Genomic DNA, 23,554 nt, shown 5'->3' with positions numbered 1-23,554 from the left:
CAGTTGTTGTCCTGCATTTTCATCCACTAGCCTTAATAGCTCAAGACAAGCAATAACGAAATGAAAAAAAATCCTACGCTGCTGAATTAACAAGCAGTCCGACAGGACAAGTTCAATTTAGATTATTGAGTGTTTATCATGTGAAACGCTTTTAACACATCTTCAAGACAACAATGGGCAAGAAATTCAATCAATGCTCTTTCTTTTTCCTAAGTATAATTGTAGGAAACTAAAATACATAGGGGCAAACCAATGTGTAAAGCCTGACTAAAGGCAAATATAAAATTTAAAGGAGAAGAAAGAAAAGAATTCACATCTAAAGACTACAGACCTCACAAAAGCACAAGATATATGTGCAAAAGAATCTCAAAACTCCGATTTAACGTCCCAGAAATCCAATGATATGCTATGCCGATCAGAAGTCTCACCCTCTCTTCCGCCAGCCCTGGCATCCCATTTCTCAATGTCCATCTTGCCTTTGGGACTGGTGGGTGTGCAATATAAACAAATTTTACAGCCGTCGTTTGTGGACAAAGTCCACCACAAATTGAAAACCACTTAAAGCAAACCAGCAAGCAGTGCCCCAGGGTCTGATACTGGTGGAGGTGGAGAGGTTGGCTGAGGAACTGGTGGTGCAGCAGCCGTGGGAGCAGTAGGGATAATAATCAATTGTTCCTTAATGAACTCCTTCAACCTACATAGTAAGAAGAAAGTTTGAAAGTTAATAATAAGTTGGTTATGAACACCAAAAAGTCACATTACAAATGCACATTTTGGTCGTACTCGAGTGTCAGAGTAGGATCTCCAGAAGCAACTGTCATACGCAGTTGAGTTCTATCAGCTGGATCTGTTTCTATTCTTACCTGTATACAACCATAGAAGTTAGATAATAATAACCATATGATACATTATACCACTGACATCCTATGTAAGGTACAACAATTACCACCTCCAACAGAAGGAAATGACAACTTTTGACTACAGGCTAATGTAAAAGTTTGTGAACAGCTCTAACCAGTCACAGTTACCATATCATACAAATACAAGTCATACAATATCCAATTGAATCACTTTCAGATTAAGGACATTTCACAGAACATTGATGCCCAGAAACCACAACCCTTAGCTTACCAAACACAACATGGCACGTGTACTGTCAGAGTAGAAAGTTGTGCTAGCAACCAAATTATTTGCATTTGGATCCTGAATAAGAAATCAGAAGGACAATTTAAGAAATAAATTCACATGGACTGAGCCAAACTAGAGGAATGATAAAAGATCAAAAACTTACAAGCCCTGGACAAACCATCAGGCGTAAACTGTTGAGCAGGTTTGTCATTTCCAGAAGTGACATTGGTCTTACACCTCTAACCTGGTCATATTAGCCAAATAAAGGGATGGTGATTGGGATTACAATAGAAACTACATACACACAGAAAGAGAGAAGTTCCGGATTTTACTAGTAACGTTCTTATTCTAGTACATACAGATTACAGAAAGATATGTATATTCTACTAGTCAAGCAAGAACTAAAAAAAGACGTACCACTTCTTGGAGCTTCAGTGGCGGCCCAGATAGTGATCTCCACTGCGGGAAAAACTCTTCGGCAGATACTGTAATAGGCTGAAGAAACTTATTCAAGATGGCAGGGAGTCGAAGTTTAACATTGACCTGTAAATGCAAAACTACGTCAATACACATAACTATAAGAACTGTGGATTGATGATCAGAAAATAAAAGTCTCATACCAACTGCACCCCAAAATTATATGAGAAGTCAAGAACCGCCACATCCCTACTTGGACGGAGGTTGACTACTTCAAGAGGACATTGAACCTGCAGGAGTTCATTTCACTAGGTAATCAAAAGGTGAAAAATGACTTACAAGAACAAAGTGCAGGAAGTCCAATCCTAATAGAAGCACAACAATAATCTAACCTGTGCACGAGGAGGAATTGTCTCGGGTACTAATGACAGTTCTATTCTCAGATGAGATGGGGGCAATATCAGAGCCTGAACTGAAACAAGCGGAGCCGTATTCTTGTTTCCCAAGAAGAGGATCAGTCGTCCATGATGTGCTCGCCACTCTGCTTTTGTGCCAATCTGGAATTGCATAAACAAACTAAGCTAAGAGCTGAAAAGCCCATCAGTGATAGTACCAAAAAAATGACAGAGCAAGTACCTGAATATAAGGATCCTCATACAGTATACCACTGTCTTTGAGGACCAAGGCTTGAAACCTTTCTGCAATATTTCCTATTGGCTACATCCATGAATCATAAAACAAGATGCTCAGAAGCATGAACTTAGAGGTGACAAGGAAACTGAAGCAAAATTATAAATGTGGCAAACAAGCTCTCTGAGTTTGGAATGTGGATCATGTCAGTCTTAGACTAAAATCAGTTAAAAGAACTTCCACTGGCCAGAGCCGTGTATTTGTGGTCATGGTAAGAATGCCCCTATTACTAGCCAAATACTATTTGGATCATATTTTGAATTTAGTTAAATTACCATGGGAACCACAGACAGAAGGAGAGGGCAGAATCTTTCTTTCACATAATTATAAGTCATCACATGAAAGCCAGAAGGTAAAGCAAAATTACCAAAGTTGGATGGAAGCAGTACCTGGACTGTTGCAGTCTGTTCTTCAATAGGTGCAAGTGCTAGCGCATCCTCTGCATTTGGAGCAATGCCGACACCGGAACTCAAGTTATGGGCAGGTTGAGGACCTTCAATAGCCAATGGACCTAAAAGATCTCCCAGGACATCAGGTGAAGGTACTGAAGGAGGTTGAGGATCCACAACAGTCAAAGTTCCATCTGGCTCAGTCTCCCCTTGATCTGCTAAGTTACGATCCTGACCATGTAGTAAATGTTAATTACGGTCTTATACTCACCGTTAAACAATTAAATCCACACTTCAGCATAATGGTGCAAGAAACATCTTACCGTGTTGGCCATGCTGGGAACCTTCACTAAACCAAGGTGACTGACTGGCGGAGTACCATTAGCAGAGGGTTGATCTGTTACTGCTAGAGCATTAGAGGTCTGCTGTTGTGTACGCAGCCTGATTGCGCTTTGTTCAGCAGTATCGGCCTCAGTATCTTCAGCCTTTTTAATTAATGAGGACTACATCCAAAGAGAATTTGTGGCTAAAATCAATGATAACTAAAAAAGGAAAAGAATAAAACAATATATTGTACTCTTGTGAGGGAATAACAATGTAGCTGAAGGCCATCCCTCAAACCAAAAAGGTCAATTATGCAAACACAGTGTAGATAATAATTAATCAAACGTAAAGTTGGTTTCATACCTGTCGCTCAGGGAACTTAGGCATTTCAGCTAAGACATCCATTAAAGCTGCCCCTTTCTTACTCAACTCTAAGTATTCCACAGCTCGTTGCTGTATTTCAGCATCGATGCAACTCTCATATCTAGGATATTTGTGCAATTTTATCCATTAGCTGAATATATTTGGATATATTGGCACACTGAATAACATAAAGGATGCACAAATTACATCACTCTTAAAACTTACTTTCTGAATATTGCCAATATCTGATTCTGTAGCTCCGGATCTGGTGGTTGTGTGTGCATCAAAATTTTTGCATATGTCGAAAGAAGAATAGGAATTGTTGAAGTCCTGAACAATATCACTGGTGTAAGATAACAGAAAAATGATGGCAAACTGAGATCAAATGTTAAAATGCCCTTACGAAACAGTAGGAAGCTTCTCATGAATGAGGCTGAAGATTTCCTTCGGACTACATCCTGGCCTTCTGGCAAGAAGATGGCTGTATTCTCCAAGGATATATGAACTTACCTGTTCCATCATACAACACCCAAATTAAATATTCCATTAGCTTCGCAATAATGTTTTGTTTCCATCATTGACATGAGGTAGGACCCGCACACATCAAGATTTAGAGTAGAAACATGTGGAAAAGAAATTTTGCTTGTTGGGAGTTCATGTTTGCACTATTGCAATTAGTCTGTAAAACTTGAAAAGAAACTGAACACTAGGCAAAACTCTATTGACACATTTTTTTGTTTGTTAAAATTACATGACAGGGTTAGATATTGTAGCCAACAATGAAATACAAGGCAACCCATGTTAGTTAGAGGAGGCCATGCAAACCTTTTTTTTAGGTGTTATATGCTTGAGCTGCAATCTTGAACAAGAAGAGGCCCATGCAGTGTTATTAAAAACCATCGCCTTTTCGTTTTAAGGCAAGTGTGCAAAGTGAGGTTATAGCTTCATGGATTAAGTCATGCGCTTCAAAGAAGTGTGCACTTCAAACAATGGCATGCAAAGTGAACCCTAATACGGTTCTATGAACTCTCAACTTCAATGAGTTGAATTAATACCGGCATTATTGTACATTGAATATAAATTAATTATTTTAATTGCAACTTGATAAAAAAAAAAATTTTATGACAAGGGAAACCCTCAGTCGCTACCCTTTGGGTGCGCACAGGGTAAAACCCCCGCTCCTATGCAATAGCTCACAAACCACATAGGAGAGGTAACCCGCACTAGGCAAGCCCAGTGCGACAAGCTCGACCCAGAAGGCAAACCCCTTGCTTTCGCTGGCAAGGGGTTTCGAACTTGAGACCTCCAACATGGAAGTCCCAAGCCCAAACCACTAGGCCACCCCGAAGGGTATTGCAACTTCATAATTATATCATTATAGTACTAAATTTATATATGTTTGGTTCTTTTAGATGTTGTAACAAAAAAGAATTGTGTTTCACATATCGCTTTTCACTTCAAGCCCCTTGACCTGGTCACTATTTGCACTTTTCCCTATTAAAAGCATTGGGCGCATTTAAAAGAGAGACATGCAAAATCGTAGCTAAAATTGATAAGGACATGGCTTAACTTTTGAATCTTCAAGAGAAAACTATTCCTGGTATAGGGTATGCACTAGACCAAGGTGAAGATCATAGAGAAGAAGTTGTTTACTTGTTTCCAGTGGTGTATTGACATCTTAGGGACATCTCAAGTCAACCTCTCTCTAAATTTTGTGGGAAGGGACACGTTCAGCTACTCTTCCACCTGGGAATCAAATATCTAAGACTTGGTTTTCACAACTAAGCATGTGTCTTCAGGTGATCGGAGCAACCTCTAGTATTTTATATGTCAATTGCCAATATTCAGATGTTCCGAGCGCTCATGAGTTCAAATAGGTAAAACAAAATGCAATCAAGCCTATGCAAACACAAACCCCTACATTAGATTAACCCCTTCAAACAGTTTACTCCAGTAGTTAGATTTCAACAATTTGAATTCCTGTCATAGTAGACACTGCACTGCAGTCTTAGTATAATGTGTTCTTACAGCTCATGCAAGTGTTCAGCGTATCAAATTACGGGGTTAGCCATTCCTATTTGCAGCTAGCAATGTATTGCATCACAATTACGCAGCCAAAATATCACAATTATGCAACAACAACATCCACAGGGTTTATAATTTATTATTTTGAGAAAGTAACATTTGTTGTATAATATTAACTGCAGCATATAATGTTTAGCTGTCCATAATTACAGAAGAAGAATATAGAAAGATGTTCTAATCTATTAACAACTTACAGAGAACATCAACAAAAGATTCTGACTTCCATATATTCATGTTTACACCAAAAATAGTAAAGGACTAAGCAATATCCTCAGCTTCTGGATGGTTTATAATTATTCATTAACATTAACAGGGTAAAGTGTTATTGCAAAAGAACGCACCTTGACCATTGTTTCATGAATGGCAGGCTTATCAAGATATTCTCTGGATTTCAAAGCTGCATAAGGCTGAGGAAAGAAGTTTGAAAATAAGACACAGAGAAGACTGACCTCCACCTATATAGAAGCTAAGACCACACTGCACCAATGGAAGGACAACTATAGTTACCTGAAGATCTTCATTGTTTGTAACAAACTGCACAACACGGAACCAAATGTCATCACTGACAAAATCGCCGGCCTTGTCAATTAATTGAAGGATGACATCGACATACCTGCATGTGAAACAGGAATACACTCTTAGATATCATCACATCATATACCAAGAAGGAAACACAGTTCGCAGAAACATCTAGATCTGAGTACTCAACAAAAACACGAGATCTTTGTATGAAACAATCTCTCAAGCATGACTTCACATAGTACATGAAAACAACGTGCATTTTCTGTTCCATATCAATTTCATACCATGACAGATCAGGAGCAAACTTCTCTGCAAGAATTGCTATTTTAAGTGACAGTTCTTCACGCATCACGAACTCCGCTGTACTGAGATACTGGAAAGACATAAAGTTAGTTGCATATTTTCTCTTAACCTTCTTCAACATTTTCATTCCATAGAGGAGAAATCCAAATACATTGAAAAGAAAAATACAGAAAAATTGAATATAACTCAGAGTCAGGTGGTTATATACCTGTAATAATTCTTCTACTATGTCCTTTGCATTAGAAACATCACACATTCCATAAAGTAAATCAAGGGCACGTCTCCTAATGCTGTATAGAGAGTAGTTAACATCAGTAAAGGAAGCAATTAAAACTCTGAGTTGGAGAACATGTGCTAAACTGAGTCGTAACGTAACAGGCGACAGGCTTTACAAGGAATCTCTTTCCCTGATTTTATCAAAAAAGGGAAACACAATTTGAACAAAGAACACTGCAGATAATCAAATAAGACTCCAGATGTATTATCAGACAAATGATAAGCAGCGATAGCCAACGTGATTTCTTTAAGAAGTTACCAATTTCCAAAAGAGTTCTACTTTTGCTTACACGCAGATGTCATAATATAAAAATCTTAAAAATAGAATACTTCCAACTTAATACCCATACTCCACCTGATATCAGGGTCCTTCAGTGAGGTAATAATTTGAGCTTGATGTCGTTTTATAATGTCCTGTACATCTGTAACCATCAACATCCGAGTCATATTCTCCTGCATTTTGGCAATAATAACATAAGGGGAATCAGACAGTCGTCTAGGCTGGCATGCTGTTAACTGGATTTATTTGCAAGTTAGTTTGTGAGAAATTTGGCATATATAGGACCAACGTATTACAACATGCCACTGATGAACTATAAAACCTCTTACACAGGCAAAAAAAATTAAAAATAATAGAAGAAATAACAAGAATAAACATGCTGCTACCACTTACCAAGCCAAGATAACGAATATTAGGTTCGCGGACAGCAATGAATTTCCCAAGCAATGCAACACACTGAGACATCATTTCCTTTTCGGCATCAAGATGCATGACCTACAGTAAAGCGCTTAGAATTCAACCCTCAAATGTTCCAAGAAAGCAGGAGAAACAAGAGAATTTAACCAGCAGTCAAGTTTTTGAAAATCTGAACAGTGCCATATAGCATGTCTTAGCACGTAATGTGCACAAAGGGTTAAGAGTGCAATTTTTTTTTGATGAACAAGCAGCAATTTGATAAAAGGAGCAGCTCTCAAAGTGGAAAGAAGAGAAGCACAAGATCAGTTTTGAGTTTTGACTTAGAGATAACCATGCATTATATAAGAAGAGAACTGTTCTCCATAAAGAACGAATTTACTAAAATGTCATTTGTCATAGCCAATAGCACTGAAATTCACAAAAAGCACGGAACTGTACCTCAAGAATGTGCAAGGATAAGGACTTGATAATTAGAAACTTACAAGAGCAAGGGCTTCAAATAGGACTGCATGTGACGCATTATTTTTGTTCACATTTTTCACCACATCAGTTCCCATCAATATCCGTTGTAAAACCTAATTGATTAAAATGAAAATGAAATGAGTTCTAGGACATCACTCCAGATTATTTTTTTTCCTGGCATGAACAAAAATATGATATTTTGCAGTAAAAAAACTTCTTATAGAGATGATTTACCTCAAACAATGATCTTCTAGTGCTTGGATCTTCAATAGTCGGGAAATATTGAAGAGACCTCATAGTCTTCACCTGAGATCAAAATTTAAGATGATATGTGAGCAGAGATGATGATCCTGTTCTTAAATTACTGGCATCGGTGCATCAAATTTGTGATTTACAGTACCAGTCCATCCATTCGCGCAATTTTCAATTTAACTATCATCCAATTGGGAAGCATAAGTGTATTTCAATGTTCATGGGATCAATAAGCAGTTTTTATCCACAGTAAATACTGGCTTCGGTATATTCAACAGTAACGAGTAAACAAACCTGAAGCCAGGGAGACGGTATCCCATAGTAAGTGTATTCTTGTGGAATATCTTGGTTCCTGGCAAGCCTTTCCAACACTTTAACACATTTTGGAAGACAACTCCAATATGCTTCATGGTTACTAGCCACTAATGCAACTAGAAGGCTCATGGAAGATGTCAAGACACCAAAATCCCGTTCATCTAGTAGTTGTGCCATCCTATCTGACCTGGAATATCACAAAAACTCCAATTGTTGAAGGACAAGTTAAGTCATCCCATAAACCATTCAAATACAAAATTACACGTACCAGCCATCAACATTCACAACATCAGGATTTTTCCTAAAAAGACGCAGGAGACATAGGGCAGCCTTCTTCCTCACAAGTGGCCTACAACTACTTGATATCTTGCAGCAAAAAAGGAAGGACAAAGAAGAGAGTCAACATCACTTTCAGACTCTGAAGTACCAGCTCAATGCTGCAAGTATCACTTACGAGTAACTTCTGAACATCAGGTGCCAGAGATTCAGCAAATTCCCTTCCCCCAATATTTCCAACCTGCGCATATACATGAAAATTTATAATTTGTAAAATATGATAAAAGAACCTCAAAGCTTCAATTCACTTAGCAATCAAAAAAATCCTTCTAGGAAAAGTAAATAACTGCATAAGATTTGCATATATGCAACTAAAGAACCACAAAACATTTGCAAGTCATACCAAAGTCAATGCTAGACACTGGAAAGTTTCGTTGCGACCTATTATGTCATTCCGTACTGTATTAATTGCTAATCTCAAAAAATCATGGTTCTCATTGAGCAAACATGATGTCACTATGTACCCAACCTGCAAACCATCAAAAAGAAAAAATCAGTTGAACCTTTAGGTCCTTGCTTCAAATATTTACACAAAACAGAAGCTGCAGCATAGGGAAGACTAGAACATGCACCTCCTCAGTCTTATAACCAACTATTTCAATCAAAACAATATCATGATTTCAATAGTTTTTAGAGAAAGTACAGCTGAATACATATCTCAACTTCTACAAAGAAATAGGATTACCTCATATTACCACAACATTCAAAGGTGATTAGTTATCCATGTGATTGGATGAAAGAAGAATGAGGAGATACCTGCTTCTCGGGATACTTTGGAGCAGATATCAGAGATACAGCTTCCATGTGACCAAAATCCACATCATAACCAAGCATATAAATGTAAAGCATTTTCCAGACATATTTCTTCTTCTCATAAGGTGTCAACCCCTGTTGGAAAATAAAGTACAGAATTCCATCAATAGGATTGAAGCCAATTAAATTTTGCAGACAAAACAGCTCTGACCACACCAAATAACAAATTAAGAAACACGGAAAGTAAATGAGAAAACAGAGTAAAGTATAACTAGAATGGAACAGATAAACAGCTCTAGCCACATTAACTAAACAAATTAAGAAACACAGAAATTAAATAAGCAAACAGAGCAAAGAACAACTGATGGAGCATCTGCCCCAGGTATTTAAGTGAGAAAGAAAGGAGCTATATGGAAAAACATTGTGATCTGTTGTCTGAATATTCAGAAAGAAAAGATGTTAGTTTTAAGGTCTGAACTTGATTTGTTTTGGTAATTCATAGAAAACAGTTCAAGTTATAATACAAGATTATGCTTTTATACATCTCAATATCCTTAGCAAGGTAAGGTGATGTACAACAACAGCAACAACGTTCCCAGTGTGGTCCCCGCAACGAGGGGTCTAGTGAGGGTAGAGTGTATATAGACCTTACCTCTACCTCAAAGGTGGAGAGTTTGTTTCTGATAGACCCTCATCTCTATTGTGACCAAATAAAGCTCTTGTTTAAATCCATATATTTGTGTTGGTACTATACTTTGGGTTTTTCCTATCTTAAAAGAGTGTTGTGGTCTACAATGGTTGTGAATGATGAACAATGGTATTTGTGTTGGTGGCAGGTGGCAGGTATCCTGTGGAATTAGTCGAGGTGCGCAAGTTGGCTTGGACACCATGATTATCAAAAAAATGGTTGTGAATGATCAAATTCACTAATTTCAGGGACAGCGAAGAAAATGAAAGTATAACTGCCTTTTCCATTTCCATGCAATTCAGATACAACATAATACCAAAATATGAAGACCACTACCTGCACACCAACCGTGTGTAGGGATCATATTGTTTCATTTGTCTCCAGTTTAGAAATCTCTTTTGTCTTTAATTTGAGCACTAATTAATTATATATCTATAGATTACTCAAATATATATATATATTGGACTATTTGTTGTCAGAACAACACATCCCAAATGGCGTGCATTTTCTTAGATTCTGTCAGTATGAAGTTGTTTTTGAAGATTATTAGTTCTCTATAGTGGTGGAATAACGTGACTATCATAGAAAAAGGGATGTTGTTTTTGCTGTACCAACTGAATAAAAGTCTCACCTTATCTTTTTTTTGAGAAGGATAAAAGTCTCACCTTATCAAGAGAAAAAAATGGCAGACACTTACTTTCATCCAAAAAAAGCTTCATTTCCTATTAAAAAAGTTTATTTTCTGATAAACCTAAATAGTTTTTAAGCTTTCTATATGAGTATATTGGTTTGGGCTTGGGACTTCCATGTTGGAGGTCTCAAGTTCGAAACCCCTTGCCAACGAAAGCAAGGGGTTTGCCTTCTGGGTCGAGCTCGTCGCACCGGGCTTGCCTAGTGCTGGTTACCTCTCCTATGTGGTTTGCAAGCTATTGCATAGGAGCGGGGGTTTTACCCTGTGCGCACCCAAAGGGTAGCGACTGCGGGTTTCCCTTGTTACCAAAAAATAATATCTAGTGAATAAAGACATGTTAATTCTAGTTCATAAGCACCTTTCATCCTATCAGAATTTTTTGGACTGATTAAAAGGATATACAAGAATATTTAATGAGGATATGCTACCGATCTTATTCAATACTTGACCTCTTAGCATCCTAAAGGGTTCTTTTCTTTTGGTTTTTGCTGACTAACTTTTTTTAGAACCAAGAAATTCCCGAGGACAAATGCGTATGGTTCAAAACTCAGTGAACATGGCCCACCTTCTCTACTCTTTCTGCTTAACAATACAGGCTTTTTTTCTTCGACAGAATTTGAACCATGCTCTTACCAGTAGACAGAATCCCTACGGATAAAGGATATACTGGCATTCTTATTCAATGCTTAGCCTCTTAGAATCCCTACAAGATTAGAAATGCATTCTTCTTATAGTTTTTCCTCGCTGTAATATTCAGCACCACCATAGTGCTGCTTTTATAATACACCTTTCTCTCTCTTAAGAGAAAAAAAAAAGAGATATACCAGCATTCTTATTTCTTGAAAAAATATTTTCATGTCGAGGATAAAGAATTCCACAAGTACTGACTACAACTTCCTATGACGTACAAACTTCTGGCATTAATATGCCCAAGCATAATGAAAAGGAAAAGTTTGTAAAGGGTTGAAATATTTGTCTTATTTCTTGAAAAAGAGAAGTTCGTAATGGGTTGTAATACTTGTCTTATTTTCCTGTCGAGGACAAAGAATTTCACAAGTACTGACTATAATTTCCTATGACGTACAAACTTCCGACATTAATATGCCAAGCATAATGAATTTTCAGTCGCCTAGAAGAGAAAACTCCCAATGTCTTGTACTAAAATCAGTTCTTTTTATCATAAGGATGGCCTAAAGAGCAGGTCAAAAGAAAAATACATTAAATAAACCATTCTAAGTATTTCTAGAATGTTGAACCTCTGTGAACATGAATTATGATACTAAGCATCAGTTATGACATTGACCAACTCAGGGAAATGAAACCCAGAAATTATTACACTACAAGGATCCAAATGTGTTGCCTAGTGATCAATGAAGTGGGAGGAGAACCATGAGGTTTCAATTGAAATCCAATTTCTTACCTTCTGTTCAAGCCTTGATAGACAGAGTTACCTAGTACGTGACCCTTCGGGGTGGCCCAGTGGTTTGGGCTTGGGACTTCCATGTTGGAGGTCTCAAGTTCAAAACCCCTTGCCAGCGAAAGCAAGGGGTTTGCCTTCTGGGTCGAGCTCGTCGCACCGGGCTTGCCTAGTGTGGGTTACCTCCCCTATGTGGTTTGCGAGCTATTGCATAGGAGCGGGGGTTTTACCCTGTGCGCACCCAAAGGGTAGCGGCTGCGGGTTTACCTTGTCATAAAAAAAAAAAAAAAANAAAAAAGAGTTACCTAGTACATGTGCTGGTGGAGGCAGCAGGAACCAGCAAACCCGGATACTACCGTCATAAAAATAATTAATTAACTAAATAAATAAGAAAAATATTACACTACAAAAAATTGACTTAGTTGATAAATTCAATCATTATAATTTCACTAATGCATTTGCCTTGTTTATAGCTAACTATTCTCCAATTCAACTACTATTTAAATAGAAGAGTATCAAACAACTATGAGCAAATTAGGCAGCTAAACTCCTTCCACTCTAATTTTTGCCCCCATCTGCCCGAGCCTTGGTGGGCAGAGTTACATGGTACCTATGTTGGGAGAGAGAGGTAGCAAGTAACCGATAAGAATAATCGAGATGCACATACATGAACACAAATATCACTGTTTGTGAGCTATTGCATAGAAGCGGGGTTTTACCCTGTGCGCACCCAAAGGGTAGCGGCTGCGAGTTTCCTTGTCATAAAAAAATTTTAAAAAAAATTCCACAGTACAAAAATTGAACAAATGGATAATTCATTCATTATAATTTCACTAATGCATTTGCCTTGTTTATATCTGATTGTGTCGACTGTCCTCCAGTTCCACTATTTGTTTAGAAGAGTATCAAACAACTATGAACAAATTAGGCATCTAAACTACTTCCAATCTTAGTTTTACCCCATTCTGTTTGTAATAAATAGCCATATGTTGTGTCACAAACATTAGCTCAAAAAGAGTTTCGTAATTCTTCTTTGTCAAAAAAAAATCCTCCCTCCATCCTCTAATATCCTCTTTGATTGAATAAGAAAAGGAGGCTTCACGAGATGTTTTATAGTCTAGAGACAATGCCTTTGAAGATAATCAATGCTTACGAAATTGCTAACCAGTTAACTCTTGCCCCTCCTTAGAATAGCACCTCAATGAATAAAGACTTTGAGAAATCTTCATTAAAAATCTAATTCTACATTTGACCTTTTACGATTTTATTCCAATTAAAAAGAAATCTAATTCTTCATCTTTCTTTGTGTTTAAGCTTGTTCAATGTCCCATATTTGAGGCATAGGATCTATGCTCAATACCTTACATATGCAAAAACAGAAGCAAAGATAGATTTTTTGGCTAGTACAATATTCTCAGTAGATGAATACATACTACCGTGCCCCTTAACAAACAATGTGGGCCTAGTGAGATCATTATCTTGTATCAACAACATAGTACAAAGACCTCGACACTGTCCTGGTTGTAAAATCCTGCTCATATCCCTTTTACCTTACACAATATTCTAGTAAAGGCTTATAATTGCAGAATCATTGCACCCTCGGTAAGCAATACTCCCTCCATCCCAATTTATGTGACACTCTTTCCACTGTTATTTTTAGTCCTAAATCCCAATAAGAACGATACATTTCTATATTTAGTAACAATTTAACTTTAAACTTCTCATTTTACCCTTAATGAGATGATTTATAGCCACACAAATGCCTATGACTTATTTTAGACTACAAGTTTAAAAAATCTTCCTTCCATTCTTAAATGTGTGCCCTGTCAAACACCATCACATAATTTTTTCTTTGAGAGTTTCAGAAATATCATCACATAAATTGAGGCAGAAAGAGTAACTATTTTAGATGCTACTTCAAAGTCTTTAACTACTCCCTCCGTTCATTTTTACTTGTCCACTATTCCAAAATTAGCTTTTCATTTCTTTTTTTTGACAAAGGTAATGTTGACATAGATTTTCACTTTTACTTGTGACTTTTAACATATCAAGAAAAGACAATTATTTTTTTCCATGTTTTACCCTTAGCATTAATTACCTTTTCCCCAAATCATTTTCCAAGAGCTAATACTAAACATCAATTAGTATGGGTATTCTAGTAAAACACTCATATCAATCATTATTTCTTAAGGGGCGTGCAAAGTCCAAAGTGAACAGAGGGAGTATGTTGCACGGTAAGAGAACACCATCTACCAGCTCGGATCGAAAAAGTTCTACAGCTTATACCTAGAGTTTGCTTTAAACTTCTTGACTTTACATGATAACGCATATAAGGAATTCGGATTTCACTCCAGTTTAAATAATAACAAGCGCTCAATATTTTTCCTTTTGTCGCCTAGGGGCTAGGTCCAGCTAATAGTGTTAGATACGTCTACGAGAACCATTTCAAAAGTTAAAGTGAATTATGTGGATATATAGATCCACATTTAGATAGGAACAGTCAGCTTTTGCATAGACGACAAAATTGTTCCATTTCCACAATCACCACAAAATGATTCCACACAACTCTAATTGTTAATCACGCTAATGAAATCATTACAATTCACTATCATCCGTTAGAAAATCTAAGATATGTCTTTTCCTGACAAGTGCCGTTACGATAGTGAATGAAGCTGGACAACAAGGCTCACGCTTCACACTTCTATCTTAACTAGCCTATCGGGGCATTATTTTCCTAACAAGCAAATAATTAAGCATCTCGCCAGTTCAAAACCGGAGTAAGCATCTCGCAGGTTCAAAACCCTTATACTGTAAAAGACAAGCATGAATTCAATAAATGCACTCTGCTTTCTAATTAACTACCAAATAAACCCATTCACTAGTGAACATTCAATTTAACCCTACAATACCCCCTTCCTAAGCAGTTTAAACCTAAACCCGAAATCAAACAACACCATTTACCATTTATATCATATAACCCACAGCATAGCTCATAATACCAAAAACCCAATAACCCTTCAACTGAAGCTAAAATCAAAGGAAAACAAATTAAAAGGCAAACACATCACATACATCTATCAACACATCTATAACAGCAAACAAATCCAACCCAAACTAGTTTAGGATATATTAGCTAAAGGGAGAAGGCGTAAAGTTGTTACCTTTTCGTTTTTGAAGCGAGTACGAACATTGCCAAGCTCTTTATCTACACGAAGACGTTCCTGTTCTTTGTTCTGGCAATTACGAACATCGCTGATGAAAACTGACAAACCTCTCATGCCGGATAACGCCATTTCCGTTCAGATCCAACCCGAGAGGCTTTTTGTAGATCCCTCAAATATTAGCACCGAGATCTTCTCCTATAAGATCGACCCTCACAATTCACCTAAATTCAAGTATAAATTCCTGTTTCGCCTATACATACAATATCTATGTATGTATATGTTGTACAGAAGGGGGGGTGGAGTGGGCGTGGGGTGAGCGCAGGAGGTGGACTGAGCAATTTAGAAAAGCCGTCAGGGCAGTGGAGGAAGACGACTTTTAGTTTAGTTTAGTTTAATTTGACGAAACACAAAGGCATAATTTCCATTTTCATTTCTGGCAATTTGAATTTCTAATTTTTACTTTTTCGTTTTTTGCATTGATTTTTCTTTCTTATTTTCTGTTTATTATATTTATTATTAGAATTAATTGCTCACTGTTCGTCATGTCAAAGTAATGTTTGCCCCCGCCGCTCTCCCTCCTTTTTTGAATTTTGCATGGAAATTTTCGGTTCTTTTCTTGACCCGAAAATAAAATGTGGATCCATAGATCCGGAGGGGCTGTAATTTGCTTTGTATGTAGCTTTGTTTTTGTGATTTATGATAGTTTCAACAATTAAAGTTTTGCTTTAGACATCAGTATATTGGAAGGTGGATAAAGTATTAGATAACATGAACGATAAGGTTTATCAAAAATGAATCTGAATTTATAAAAGATGGTCCCCGCCAATTACTTTTTTTTTTCCCTCGCATTCCACTAAAAATGATGCGTATGTTTTTTTCTCAACTCTACCATTGCTTTAGGATTATCTTCTCAGTCTCTTAGGGACTCGTGTATGTTCAATAGCAAGAACTTAGTTTTTATGTCATTCATTAAAACTTATTAGAGGTATCACAACACGACTTGAACTTTTTGCTCAATTCTTAAAAATGATAGAGATTTTTTCTTAAAATAATATTCTTATCTTCCGCCTATAAAATAATTTTTCACATATATAATAAGATAAAAATTTGTAAAGTGAAGTCGAATACAATACGAGACCTGAAGGATAAGTTTATAACGGTTAGCTTGTAACACTAAATATTAGATATCAGACATTTTGAGCTGAAAGGAGACAAATGAAGGGATGCCTTTGTATATGACAATAATAGTTAAAGGATATATATAGTATTTTATAAAATCTTTTAACCCAAATTGAGAATAATAAATTCACCAACTCTCTCAACATGTATCAGTGATTGCAAAGAACCTTGAAATGATTTAGATGGATGCCTAATAAAAGTATTGGCATGTGGTAGTTGGATCTGATAACACAATGTTTCTGGTGAAAGGTGCCAAATTAAATTTTAAAAAGAAAGGGAAAAGTAGCATAGCAATAGGAATTTAGAAAGGATGTGTGTCATGATTATTCTTCTATCAAAAATTCTTTATTAGCTGGCTAACTCCAGGATAAAAGACACCTAGATACCATTATTAAAATTTTGCCACTTCTTCCCTATTTTGGACATTTCATTTGGGTGTGATTCACATATTTTCTTTCTTTCTTTTATTATAAGTATATACATATTACATGTAAATAATAACATCTCCTTTATTTGTTTTAACATATAGTATTTGTTATTTTCTAAATTTCAAATCACAATATAAGAAGATTTAATGGTAAATGTCTTTTAAAATGATTTAAAACAAAAACATCACTATCGTAAGCTTCCTTTGGATTAAGACAAATATTGATCAAAGCAAACAAAATAAAAATGAAAAGCACACCCGGTGGGACTCGAACCCACAATCGCCTGATTAGAAGTCAGACGCCTTATCCATTAGGCCACGGGTGCTTTTTTGGCATTCTTAACAGTTTTAGTTATTTTATAAATTATAAAACTAATAAAAAATTGTCTTAATCAAAACAGTTCTTATTCCCTGACACTTAACTATTAGGCATAATATATAAATGTGTCATTCAACTTAGCTTGAGTTGACATCTATGTCGTCTAACTTTGGGTGTGCACAAGTAGACACTTATATTTGTACAAAATTAAACAAATACACACATCTATCTAACGTGGCATCCCATATATTGTCATACACGGCGTCCTACGTGTTTTATGCCATGTAGGACGTGTGTTTACTTGTTCAATTTTATCTTGAGTTTAAGTGTCTACTTTTGTGCACAACAAAAAGTCGAAAGGCATAGATACCAGCTGAAGTCAAGTTAAAAGACATTTATGTATTATGCCTAACTATTTAAGTAAATATGAAAAGGACACTAGTGCTGCTAGCAATCCGAATTGTGTGTATTAGGTGTGAATGTAATAGGGATATTAACGGGGCGGGTTAGAGGCTTAGAGCAGGTAAAAATTTTATTTTGCCTTGACTAATTTTATTTAGTATTTTAACTTTCAATTAATTAAATTTAACTACCATAATAACCAATTTAATATAGTCACGTACAAAAAATATTTAAGGATTAATCCAAAATAATATTAAGCATATTACTACAATCTAAGGAATAAGAAAAAGCATTCGAAGACTCACAGACCTAAATGTTATAAAAGTCACATCTTCAATACTCTTAATGTAATTCATAATAAAAAGCGAAAAAGAATGCAACATTTCCCATTTTCAGCTCCAACGACTAAGACCATCCAATGTCATATTTAGGGCCAATCATCTCACAATGCCATTTCAGATAGATATTATAAATCATTGTCATATATCTCTGACTCTCACCTATCAATTTTGGAGATTCAGAAATGGCTCAAAGTTACTTATTCTCCCTGCACCTAGCTAGTTTTACCCTCCAGTTCACCCAACACCCCCTGTAAAGAAACCAGATGCCGGTTTGTTCCTAAGGAATCAGTAAAGAGCGACACTTCAGCCATTAGTGCAACGAATCAGAAGGAAAGCCCAGTAGCCAATACAGCCATAAGCACTTCAAACCAACAAAATGCCAACCCCCCCGGTACAAATATCTCATTTCCAAACAAACTACCAGTAATATTTCCACACAAATCATTTTAAAAGGACAAACTGATATAGATGAAACAAATGACTACCGGAGACAGCAGGTCTAAAAAATTATACAAGATGCTTTCTCATACAGAAGAATCAAAAGAATGAACAACACAATACTAAAAGGACATTACTACAGGCTTTCCTTCATTTTAGTGCCTGATAACTGTTGTTAGCAAGTCTCTCTAGTAACAACATTACATCAACCTATGACACAATTCCCTAATGACTGCTGTCACGACTTACAACATAGGATACATGATGCTTACAACCATCAGCTATTATAGATTTTCAAAATGTGAGTGGCAAAAAGAAGTTAAACGTATATGAGGCAACTGCTCCACCTTCCCTCAATTTGCAGTTGACTTTGACATGGCCTGCTTGATAGCCTCAGCATATGTCCTGTGTTGGTAGGTGAGTGTTGATTCAAGCAAGTCCCATAGGGATGTTTTCGGGTTCCAAGCTGGTCAAACAACAATTCAAATGTCAGAATATTCTTAAAACCTGCAAAATGTATAAATTATTCAATAGATGAGAAAATACATGCATACCAAGCTGTTTGTTGATTATAGTCATATCCGGAATTCTCTTGTCACTGTCATCATACCCTTCTCCATAAAATTCTTTGGAACTTACATCAATGGTAGGCGTTTCAAGAGAAGATTCTCCACTCACCTTCGAATAGACCTGTTATGCAAGAATAGGAGCTGAGGAAATGGATGGACAGATGCCACACTGAAATGTAGAACTAAAAAAGCCACCACACCAAGAAATATCGAGGGAAAAACACAAAAGTAATCACTCAATTAACCTTAGTCATCATTTCAGCTAGCTGTCGCACAGTAACTTCATTGTTAGGATTGCCCACATTAAAAATATGACCATTGGCCCTCGCAGGATTTTCCTGATAGAAAAATAATTGAATCAGCATATAGTTTTATGCATCTGAAAAATTCACATGAAAGAAGATGGAGGGCAAACTAACAATCATCAAGAGAACAGCTTCAATAGCATCCTTGATATATATAAAAGTTCTCTGTGATTCCCCACCATCAACTAATTTCAGTGGTTCACGTCTTAAGAGGTTCTGAAAAGAGAGAATGAAATAATAGGAAGTGAGATTCAAGTGAACATATTTAAGTTTCAATTCAATTAAAATAAATCAGAAAACAAATCATTCGTACATTACTAAAGCAAGCTAACACTCTTGGAACACCTTCACTAGGACCATCAATGCCCGGAATGAAATCCATCCTGGGACCAATCCAATTGAACGGCCTTACAATTGTGAATTCTAAACCATTCTCAGCACCCTCAGCTGCAAAATAGTATGCATAAGAATTATAGGAGAGAGAATATTCAACTTTAAAAACAGGCAAAACTCCACATACCATATATCAACCTCTCAATCAATTGCTTTGCACAGGCATATGACCACCTCTGCTTCTCAATAGGTCCAAAAATGCAAGGGGAGGTGTCTTCCTTAAGCACATAGTATGCAGGATCCTAAGAGATAATCAGGAGAAAGAGTTAAAACATCTCCAAAATTTGAATAATACCAGAAGATGGTAAATGAATGAGTACTACAGCATCCATGATTCTACAACAAAAGTAACCATATAGTTAAAAATGCACAAGACTGAATGATTCCTCATCCATTATAATTCAATCTACATGATAATCCATGCAACATACAAAAAAAGAACACATTGTTGTCAGTTTTTAATCACTTAGTAATTACTCAAAACTCCCAAGAACTGTGTATCAGAGAGGATTACAAATATATAAGCACACAAATGTTAAGTATCAAACACTTCCTTAAGTTTTATTTTGATATTAGGAGGAAAAAGATGCTTTGTAGAACAAGTTAAATCTACCTAGAAGAACTATGGAACAAAGCAACTTAAACATTGTATACTAAAGTTGTAATAGTATAAACTAAGCCCAAGTAAAACCTAAGAAGAGCTCTGGGCAGGACCTATCAAGATCACCCCACACATAAACACAACTTCCTCAAGTCAGTGAATGTCAAACCGATGTTTATAACTGAAACTCTGTGACAACACAACTAGAACAACTTGAGCCAACTTTTCTCTAACTACTAAAATATCTTTGTCCACAATTTGCTGAATCAATCATCAAGCTTTACACAAGCTGTCATAGACAAAGATAACTGGCTTCATAAGCTTTTCCTATAATTGAACATTTTCAAGGTAATTCCTTAGTTTCTCCTCAACTGTACTCATTTAACAAATTCATGCAGTCCAAATATATCTTAAAATTCACAGAAATATCAATGTATGCCGAACATATTGCAAACATGGCTTAATCAGTAAACTAAATAAGCCAAAATCTCAATATTTATCATTGAACGAGAAAGGGGGAGGAAAAAAGGACCAACAAGAAAACAAGAACCAGAGGCAGACGATGTTTTTTATCAGGAAAGTAAGATTTCATTAGCAATTGCATCGAGAAGATGCTAAAATTACAAGTTGTAGCAAAAAAAATAGTTCCTGAAAACAAAAGAACTATTTGCCCTTTAACATTGAATAGTACTAAAAAGAGAAGAATGAGATAAGGAACTTCATTCCAAGTCATAATACCTAAATAGAAACAAACTTCCAAAACAACTTTACTTAATTAACATCACTAACACGTTTTGTTATAATAATACCAAATTCAGAACATCCAAGTATGCTATAGAAATATCAAATAACCTAGTGAACATTGATAGGACACAATCTCCCTGAAATGACATGATATATGAAGAAAACAACAAAGCAAGATTTACCTTAAGTTTTGCATTAAATATGGCAGAAATAAGATGTTAGTGAAGTTTCACCTGCCGCAGTGGGCTGTCTTTGGGTAAAAAGGCTCCTATTGTTTTCCCATAAATTTCACAGGTGGAAAAGTGAATAAGACGCTTTCCATTTTCTGAGCAGTACTTCACCTGTATTAATCAATTCACATAAAGTTCACACAGTAAATTCAAGAGAAAAGTAATATTCAACCGTCAAATATTAACCACCAGAATCAAAACTATCTATCTCAACTAGATTCATTTCCAGTAACAACCATCCGCTTCACTAAATATGAGCAATGAAAGGCTGCATGAAGTTAAAAGTGAGAGATGCATACCACTGGAAGAGCATCAATGAAGTTGCTGTAAATAGTATCAAGTGGACGAGTGTTGTAATCAGCTGGAGTGCAGATCGCAGCAAGATTGATGGTCTACATCACAAGAAAAGACAGAAGTCAGCAACAGTCAATGATTTGACCGGATCAGCATTTAAAAATTCAAGGAAAATGGGTCTAAAGATGTGTCGGTGCATAAAGTAGTCCATGATTACAGCAAGATCACACTAAAATGATAAAATAATCCAAACATACAGGATTAAACAATACATTCAAGGACATGATATTCATGGACACAAAAGCTTTAGAGACCAAAAATAGCCACATGAAAAAGCCTCTGGAAATTCTCTTTCATTTTGAGAAATCTGTGAAAATTGCCTTACGCAACACGACAATGACGAAACTCAGATCCAATAAGATCTCAAATTCACAAAGTAGATCCCAATAAATGAATATCCAATACTTATTTCAGAATGTTATGCATTAAGCTAGCTATGAACGCTGCACATAATAGTAAGAACAAAATTAACGAACAGAATTTCGTGATAACACGATTCCCTATTCACAAGGAATAGATCCATTTTCATGCAAATGAGAAGCAAACAAAATGCAGAAAACAAGAAGAAAAATAAAAATGCGCGGGGAAAAAAATAACAATAAGAAAGAGCGAAATGAAATTACCAGATCTGCCATCTTGATAAGGCCTTCAAGACGAGAATCGTTCTTAATGTTGATACGGTGGAACTCAATACGATCAGCCCAGGCGAGAGTAGCCGGTTCGAGGAGATGCTTGATCTTGTCATTGCTAACATCGACGGCGAGCACCTTGTGCGGCGTCTCCGACATCAATTTCTCACATAGATGCGAGCCAATAAAACCTCCGGCACCAATCATACATATTGTAATCGGCTTAATCGTATTTCCGTCCAGATCTACCCTTCCTGCCATTTCCAAAATTCTCTAGAACTGCTACTTCTTCGTTAACTTTCACTCTAAAAGATAGAAATTCGTTGCTTCTCTGAAGGGAAAATGGAAAAAATGACGGTGAAGAAGAGGAAATAATTTGAGGGGATGTATTTAAAGGAAGTAAAAGGAGGGAGTGTGTGGCTCCATTCATTGCTTGCCTATGTACGCGTTTAATAAAATACTGCACACGGAAAATGTTACTAGCCACTGGATTTTCTCTGCTTTTCTTCATCTCTCAACAATTCGTTATAACTTGCTATTGCTAGTAAGATATTTTTCCTCTTCACCTTCCAATTATTTATTCATCCTTATAAAAGTAAAATTGATTTTCTATCGATAATCGGATAAGAAATAACTTATTCACGTAAATATATTATGACTTATTATATCCCTTTTTATATATTATTTATAAATATATATAAATTTCATTCTTTGTTGAAGGTTATAAATTCAATTTTTCATCGAATTTAAACTGTTTAACTCTTAAAAAATAAAAAACGTCACATAAATTAGGCAAGGGAAAAAACATAAATACATTTTTTTAAAAATATTTAGTCATCATTATTATTGACTTATTAGATAAGTGAATTTTATCAGACTATATATATTTGAATGTTTGAAATAACATGCAATCACAAATTTATTTATAAAAAAATATGTAGAATTGTGATTTATTAATACGACATCTTAGAATATTTTAATAATTAATAACTTATTTATAAGCATGACGTGTTCATCTAATAATATTCCTGTTTGCATATAAATTGGAAAAGCTCTGATAATTTCATGAGAAAATATTTAACTTTTGAAAATAAAATTATACCGTTTAAATAAAATTTTAATTAATGTCTATTGAGCAAGACACGCCATAAAAAAGCTTCCAACTGTGTCATGTGATTGAGCAGCAGTCAACCAATGAGCTGTCCACTCTTCATGCTAACCTGTCCTACACGCAACCATAAATTTTTTAAAAATTATTATCATTTTATTTGTAATTTATAAAGTTAAAATTAAAGATTTAAGTTATAGATTTCTCAAGTTCATTATCTATTAAAGCTATCAAAATTAAATT

General features: G+C 35.9%; 2 protein-coding genes and 1 non-coding gene across 4 annotated transcripts; all 3 read right to left on the bottom strand.

Annotated features, from left to right (window-relative positions):
• Positions 1 to 55: 55 nt before the first annotated feature.
• LOC125873200 (AP-2 complex subunit alpha-1-like) lies at positions 56 to 15,698 on the bottom strand. 2 transcript variants are annotated; one of them, XM_049554095.1, is made up of 27 exons: positions 15,270 to 15,696; positions 9,316 to 9,447; positions 8,903 to 9,028; positions 8,678 to 8,740; positions 8,492 to 8,589; positions 8,203 to 8,410; positions 7,891 to 7,962; positions 7,677 to 7,769; positions 7,171 to 7,272; positions 6,853 to 6,950; positions 6,430 to 6,511; positions 6,203 to 6,291; positions 5,904 to 6,009; positions 5,738 to 5,803; positions 3,715 to 3,821; positions 3,537 to 3,641; positions 3,312 to 3,432; positions 2,948 to 3,127; positions 2,625 to 2,855; positions 2,182 to 2,262; positions 1,938 to 2,102; positions 1,749 to 1,835; positions 1,546 to 1,671; positions 1,292 to 1,372; positions 1,132 to 1,203; positions 784 to 863; positions 56 to 694 (listed from the first exon to the last, which is right to left on the bottom strand). In XM_049554095.1, exons 1-27 carry the CDS (start codon positions 15,399 to 15,401, stop codon positions 559 to 561), a joined length of 3,039 nt encoding a protein of 1,012 aa, XP_049410052.1. In that variant the 5' UTR covers positions 15,402 to 15,696; the 3' UTR covers positions 56 to 558. The 2 variants fall into 2 exon arrangements, 1 of the variants encoding a protein (XP_049410052.1); XR_007447194.1 differs by lacking the exons at positions 56 to 694; positions 784 to 863; positions 1,132 to 1,203; positions 1,292 to 1,372 and having other exon boundaries at positions 1,570 to 1,671; positions 1,749 to 1,853; positions 15,270 to 15,698.
• A 1,433-nt stretch (positions 15,699 to 17,131) lies between these two features.
• TRNAR-UCU (transfer RNA arginine (anticodon UCU)) lies at positions 17,132 to 17,204 on the bottom strand. The gene has a single exon. It is a non-coding gene; the product is annotated as a tRNA-Arg (tRNA).
• A 1,208-nt stretch (positions 17,205 to 18,412) lies between these two features.
• LOC125872804 (UDP-D-apiose/UDP-D-xylose synthase 2-like) lies at positions 18,413 to 22,629 on the bottom strand. The gene is made up of 9 exons (XM_049553593.1): positions 22,198 to 22,629; positions 21,520 to 21,612; positions 21,224 to 21,331; positions 19,773 to 19,887; positions 19,566 to 19,699; positions 19,367 to 19,468; positions 19,193 to 19,285; positions 18,933 to 19,068; positions 18,413 to 18,844 (listed from the first exon to the last, which is right to left on the bottom strand). The coding sequence occupies exons 1-9, from the start codon at positions 22,462 to 22,464 to the stop codon at positions 18,732 to 18,734; spliced, it is 1,161 nt and encodes a 386-aa protein (XP_049409550.1). The 5' UTR covers positions 22,465 to 22,629; the 3' UTR covers positions 18,413 to 18,731.
• Between the last annotated feature and the right edge of the window lie 925 nt (positions 22,630 to 23,554).

Source organism: Solanum stenotomum, chromosome 8, assembly GCF_019186545.1.
Source record: "Solanum stenotomum isolate F172 chromosome 8, ASM1918654v1, whole genome shotgun sequence".
Taxonomy (NCBI): Eukaryota; Viridiplantae; Streptophyta; class Magnoliopsida; order Solanales; family Solanaceae; genus Solanum; species Solanum stenotomum.
This window is presented reverse-complemented; position numbering and strand designations above follow the sequence as displayed.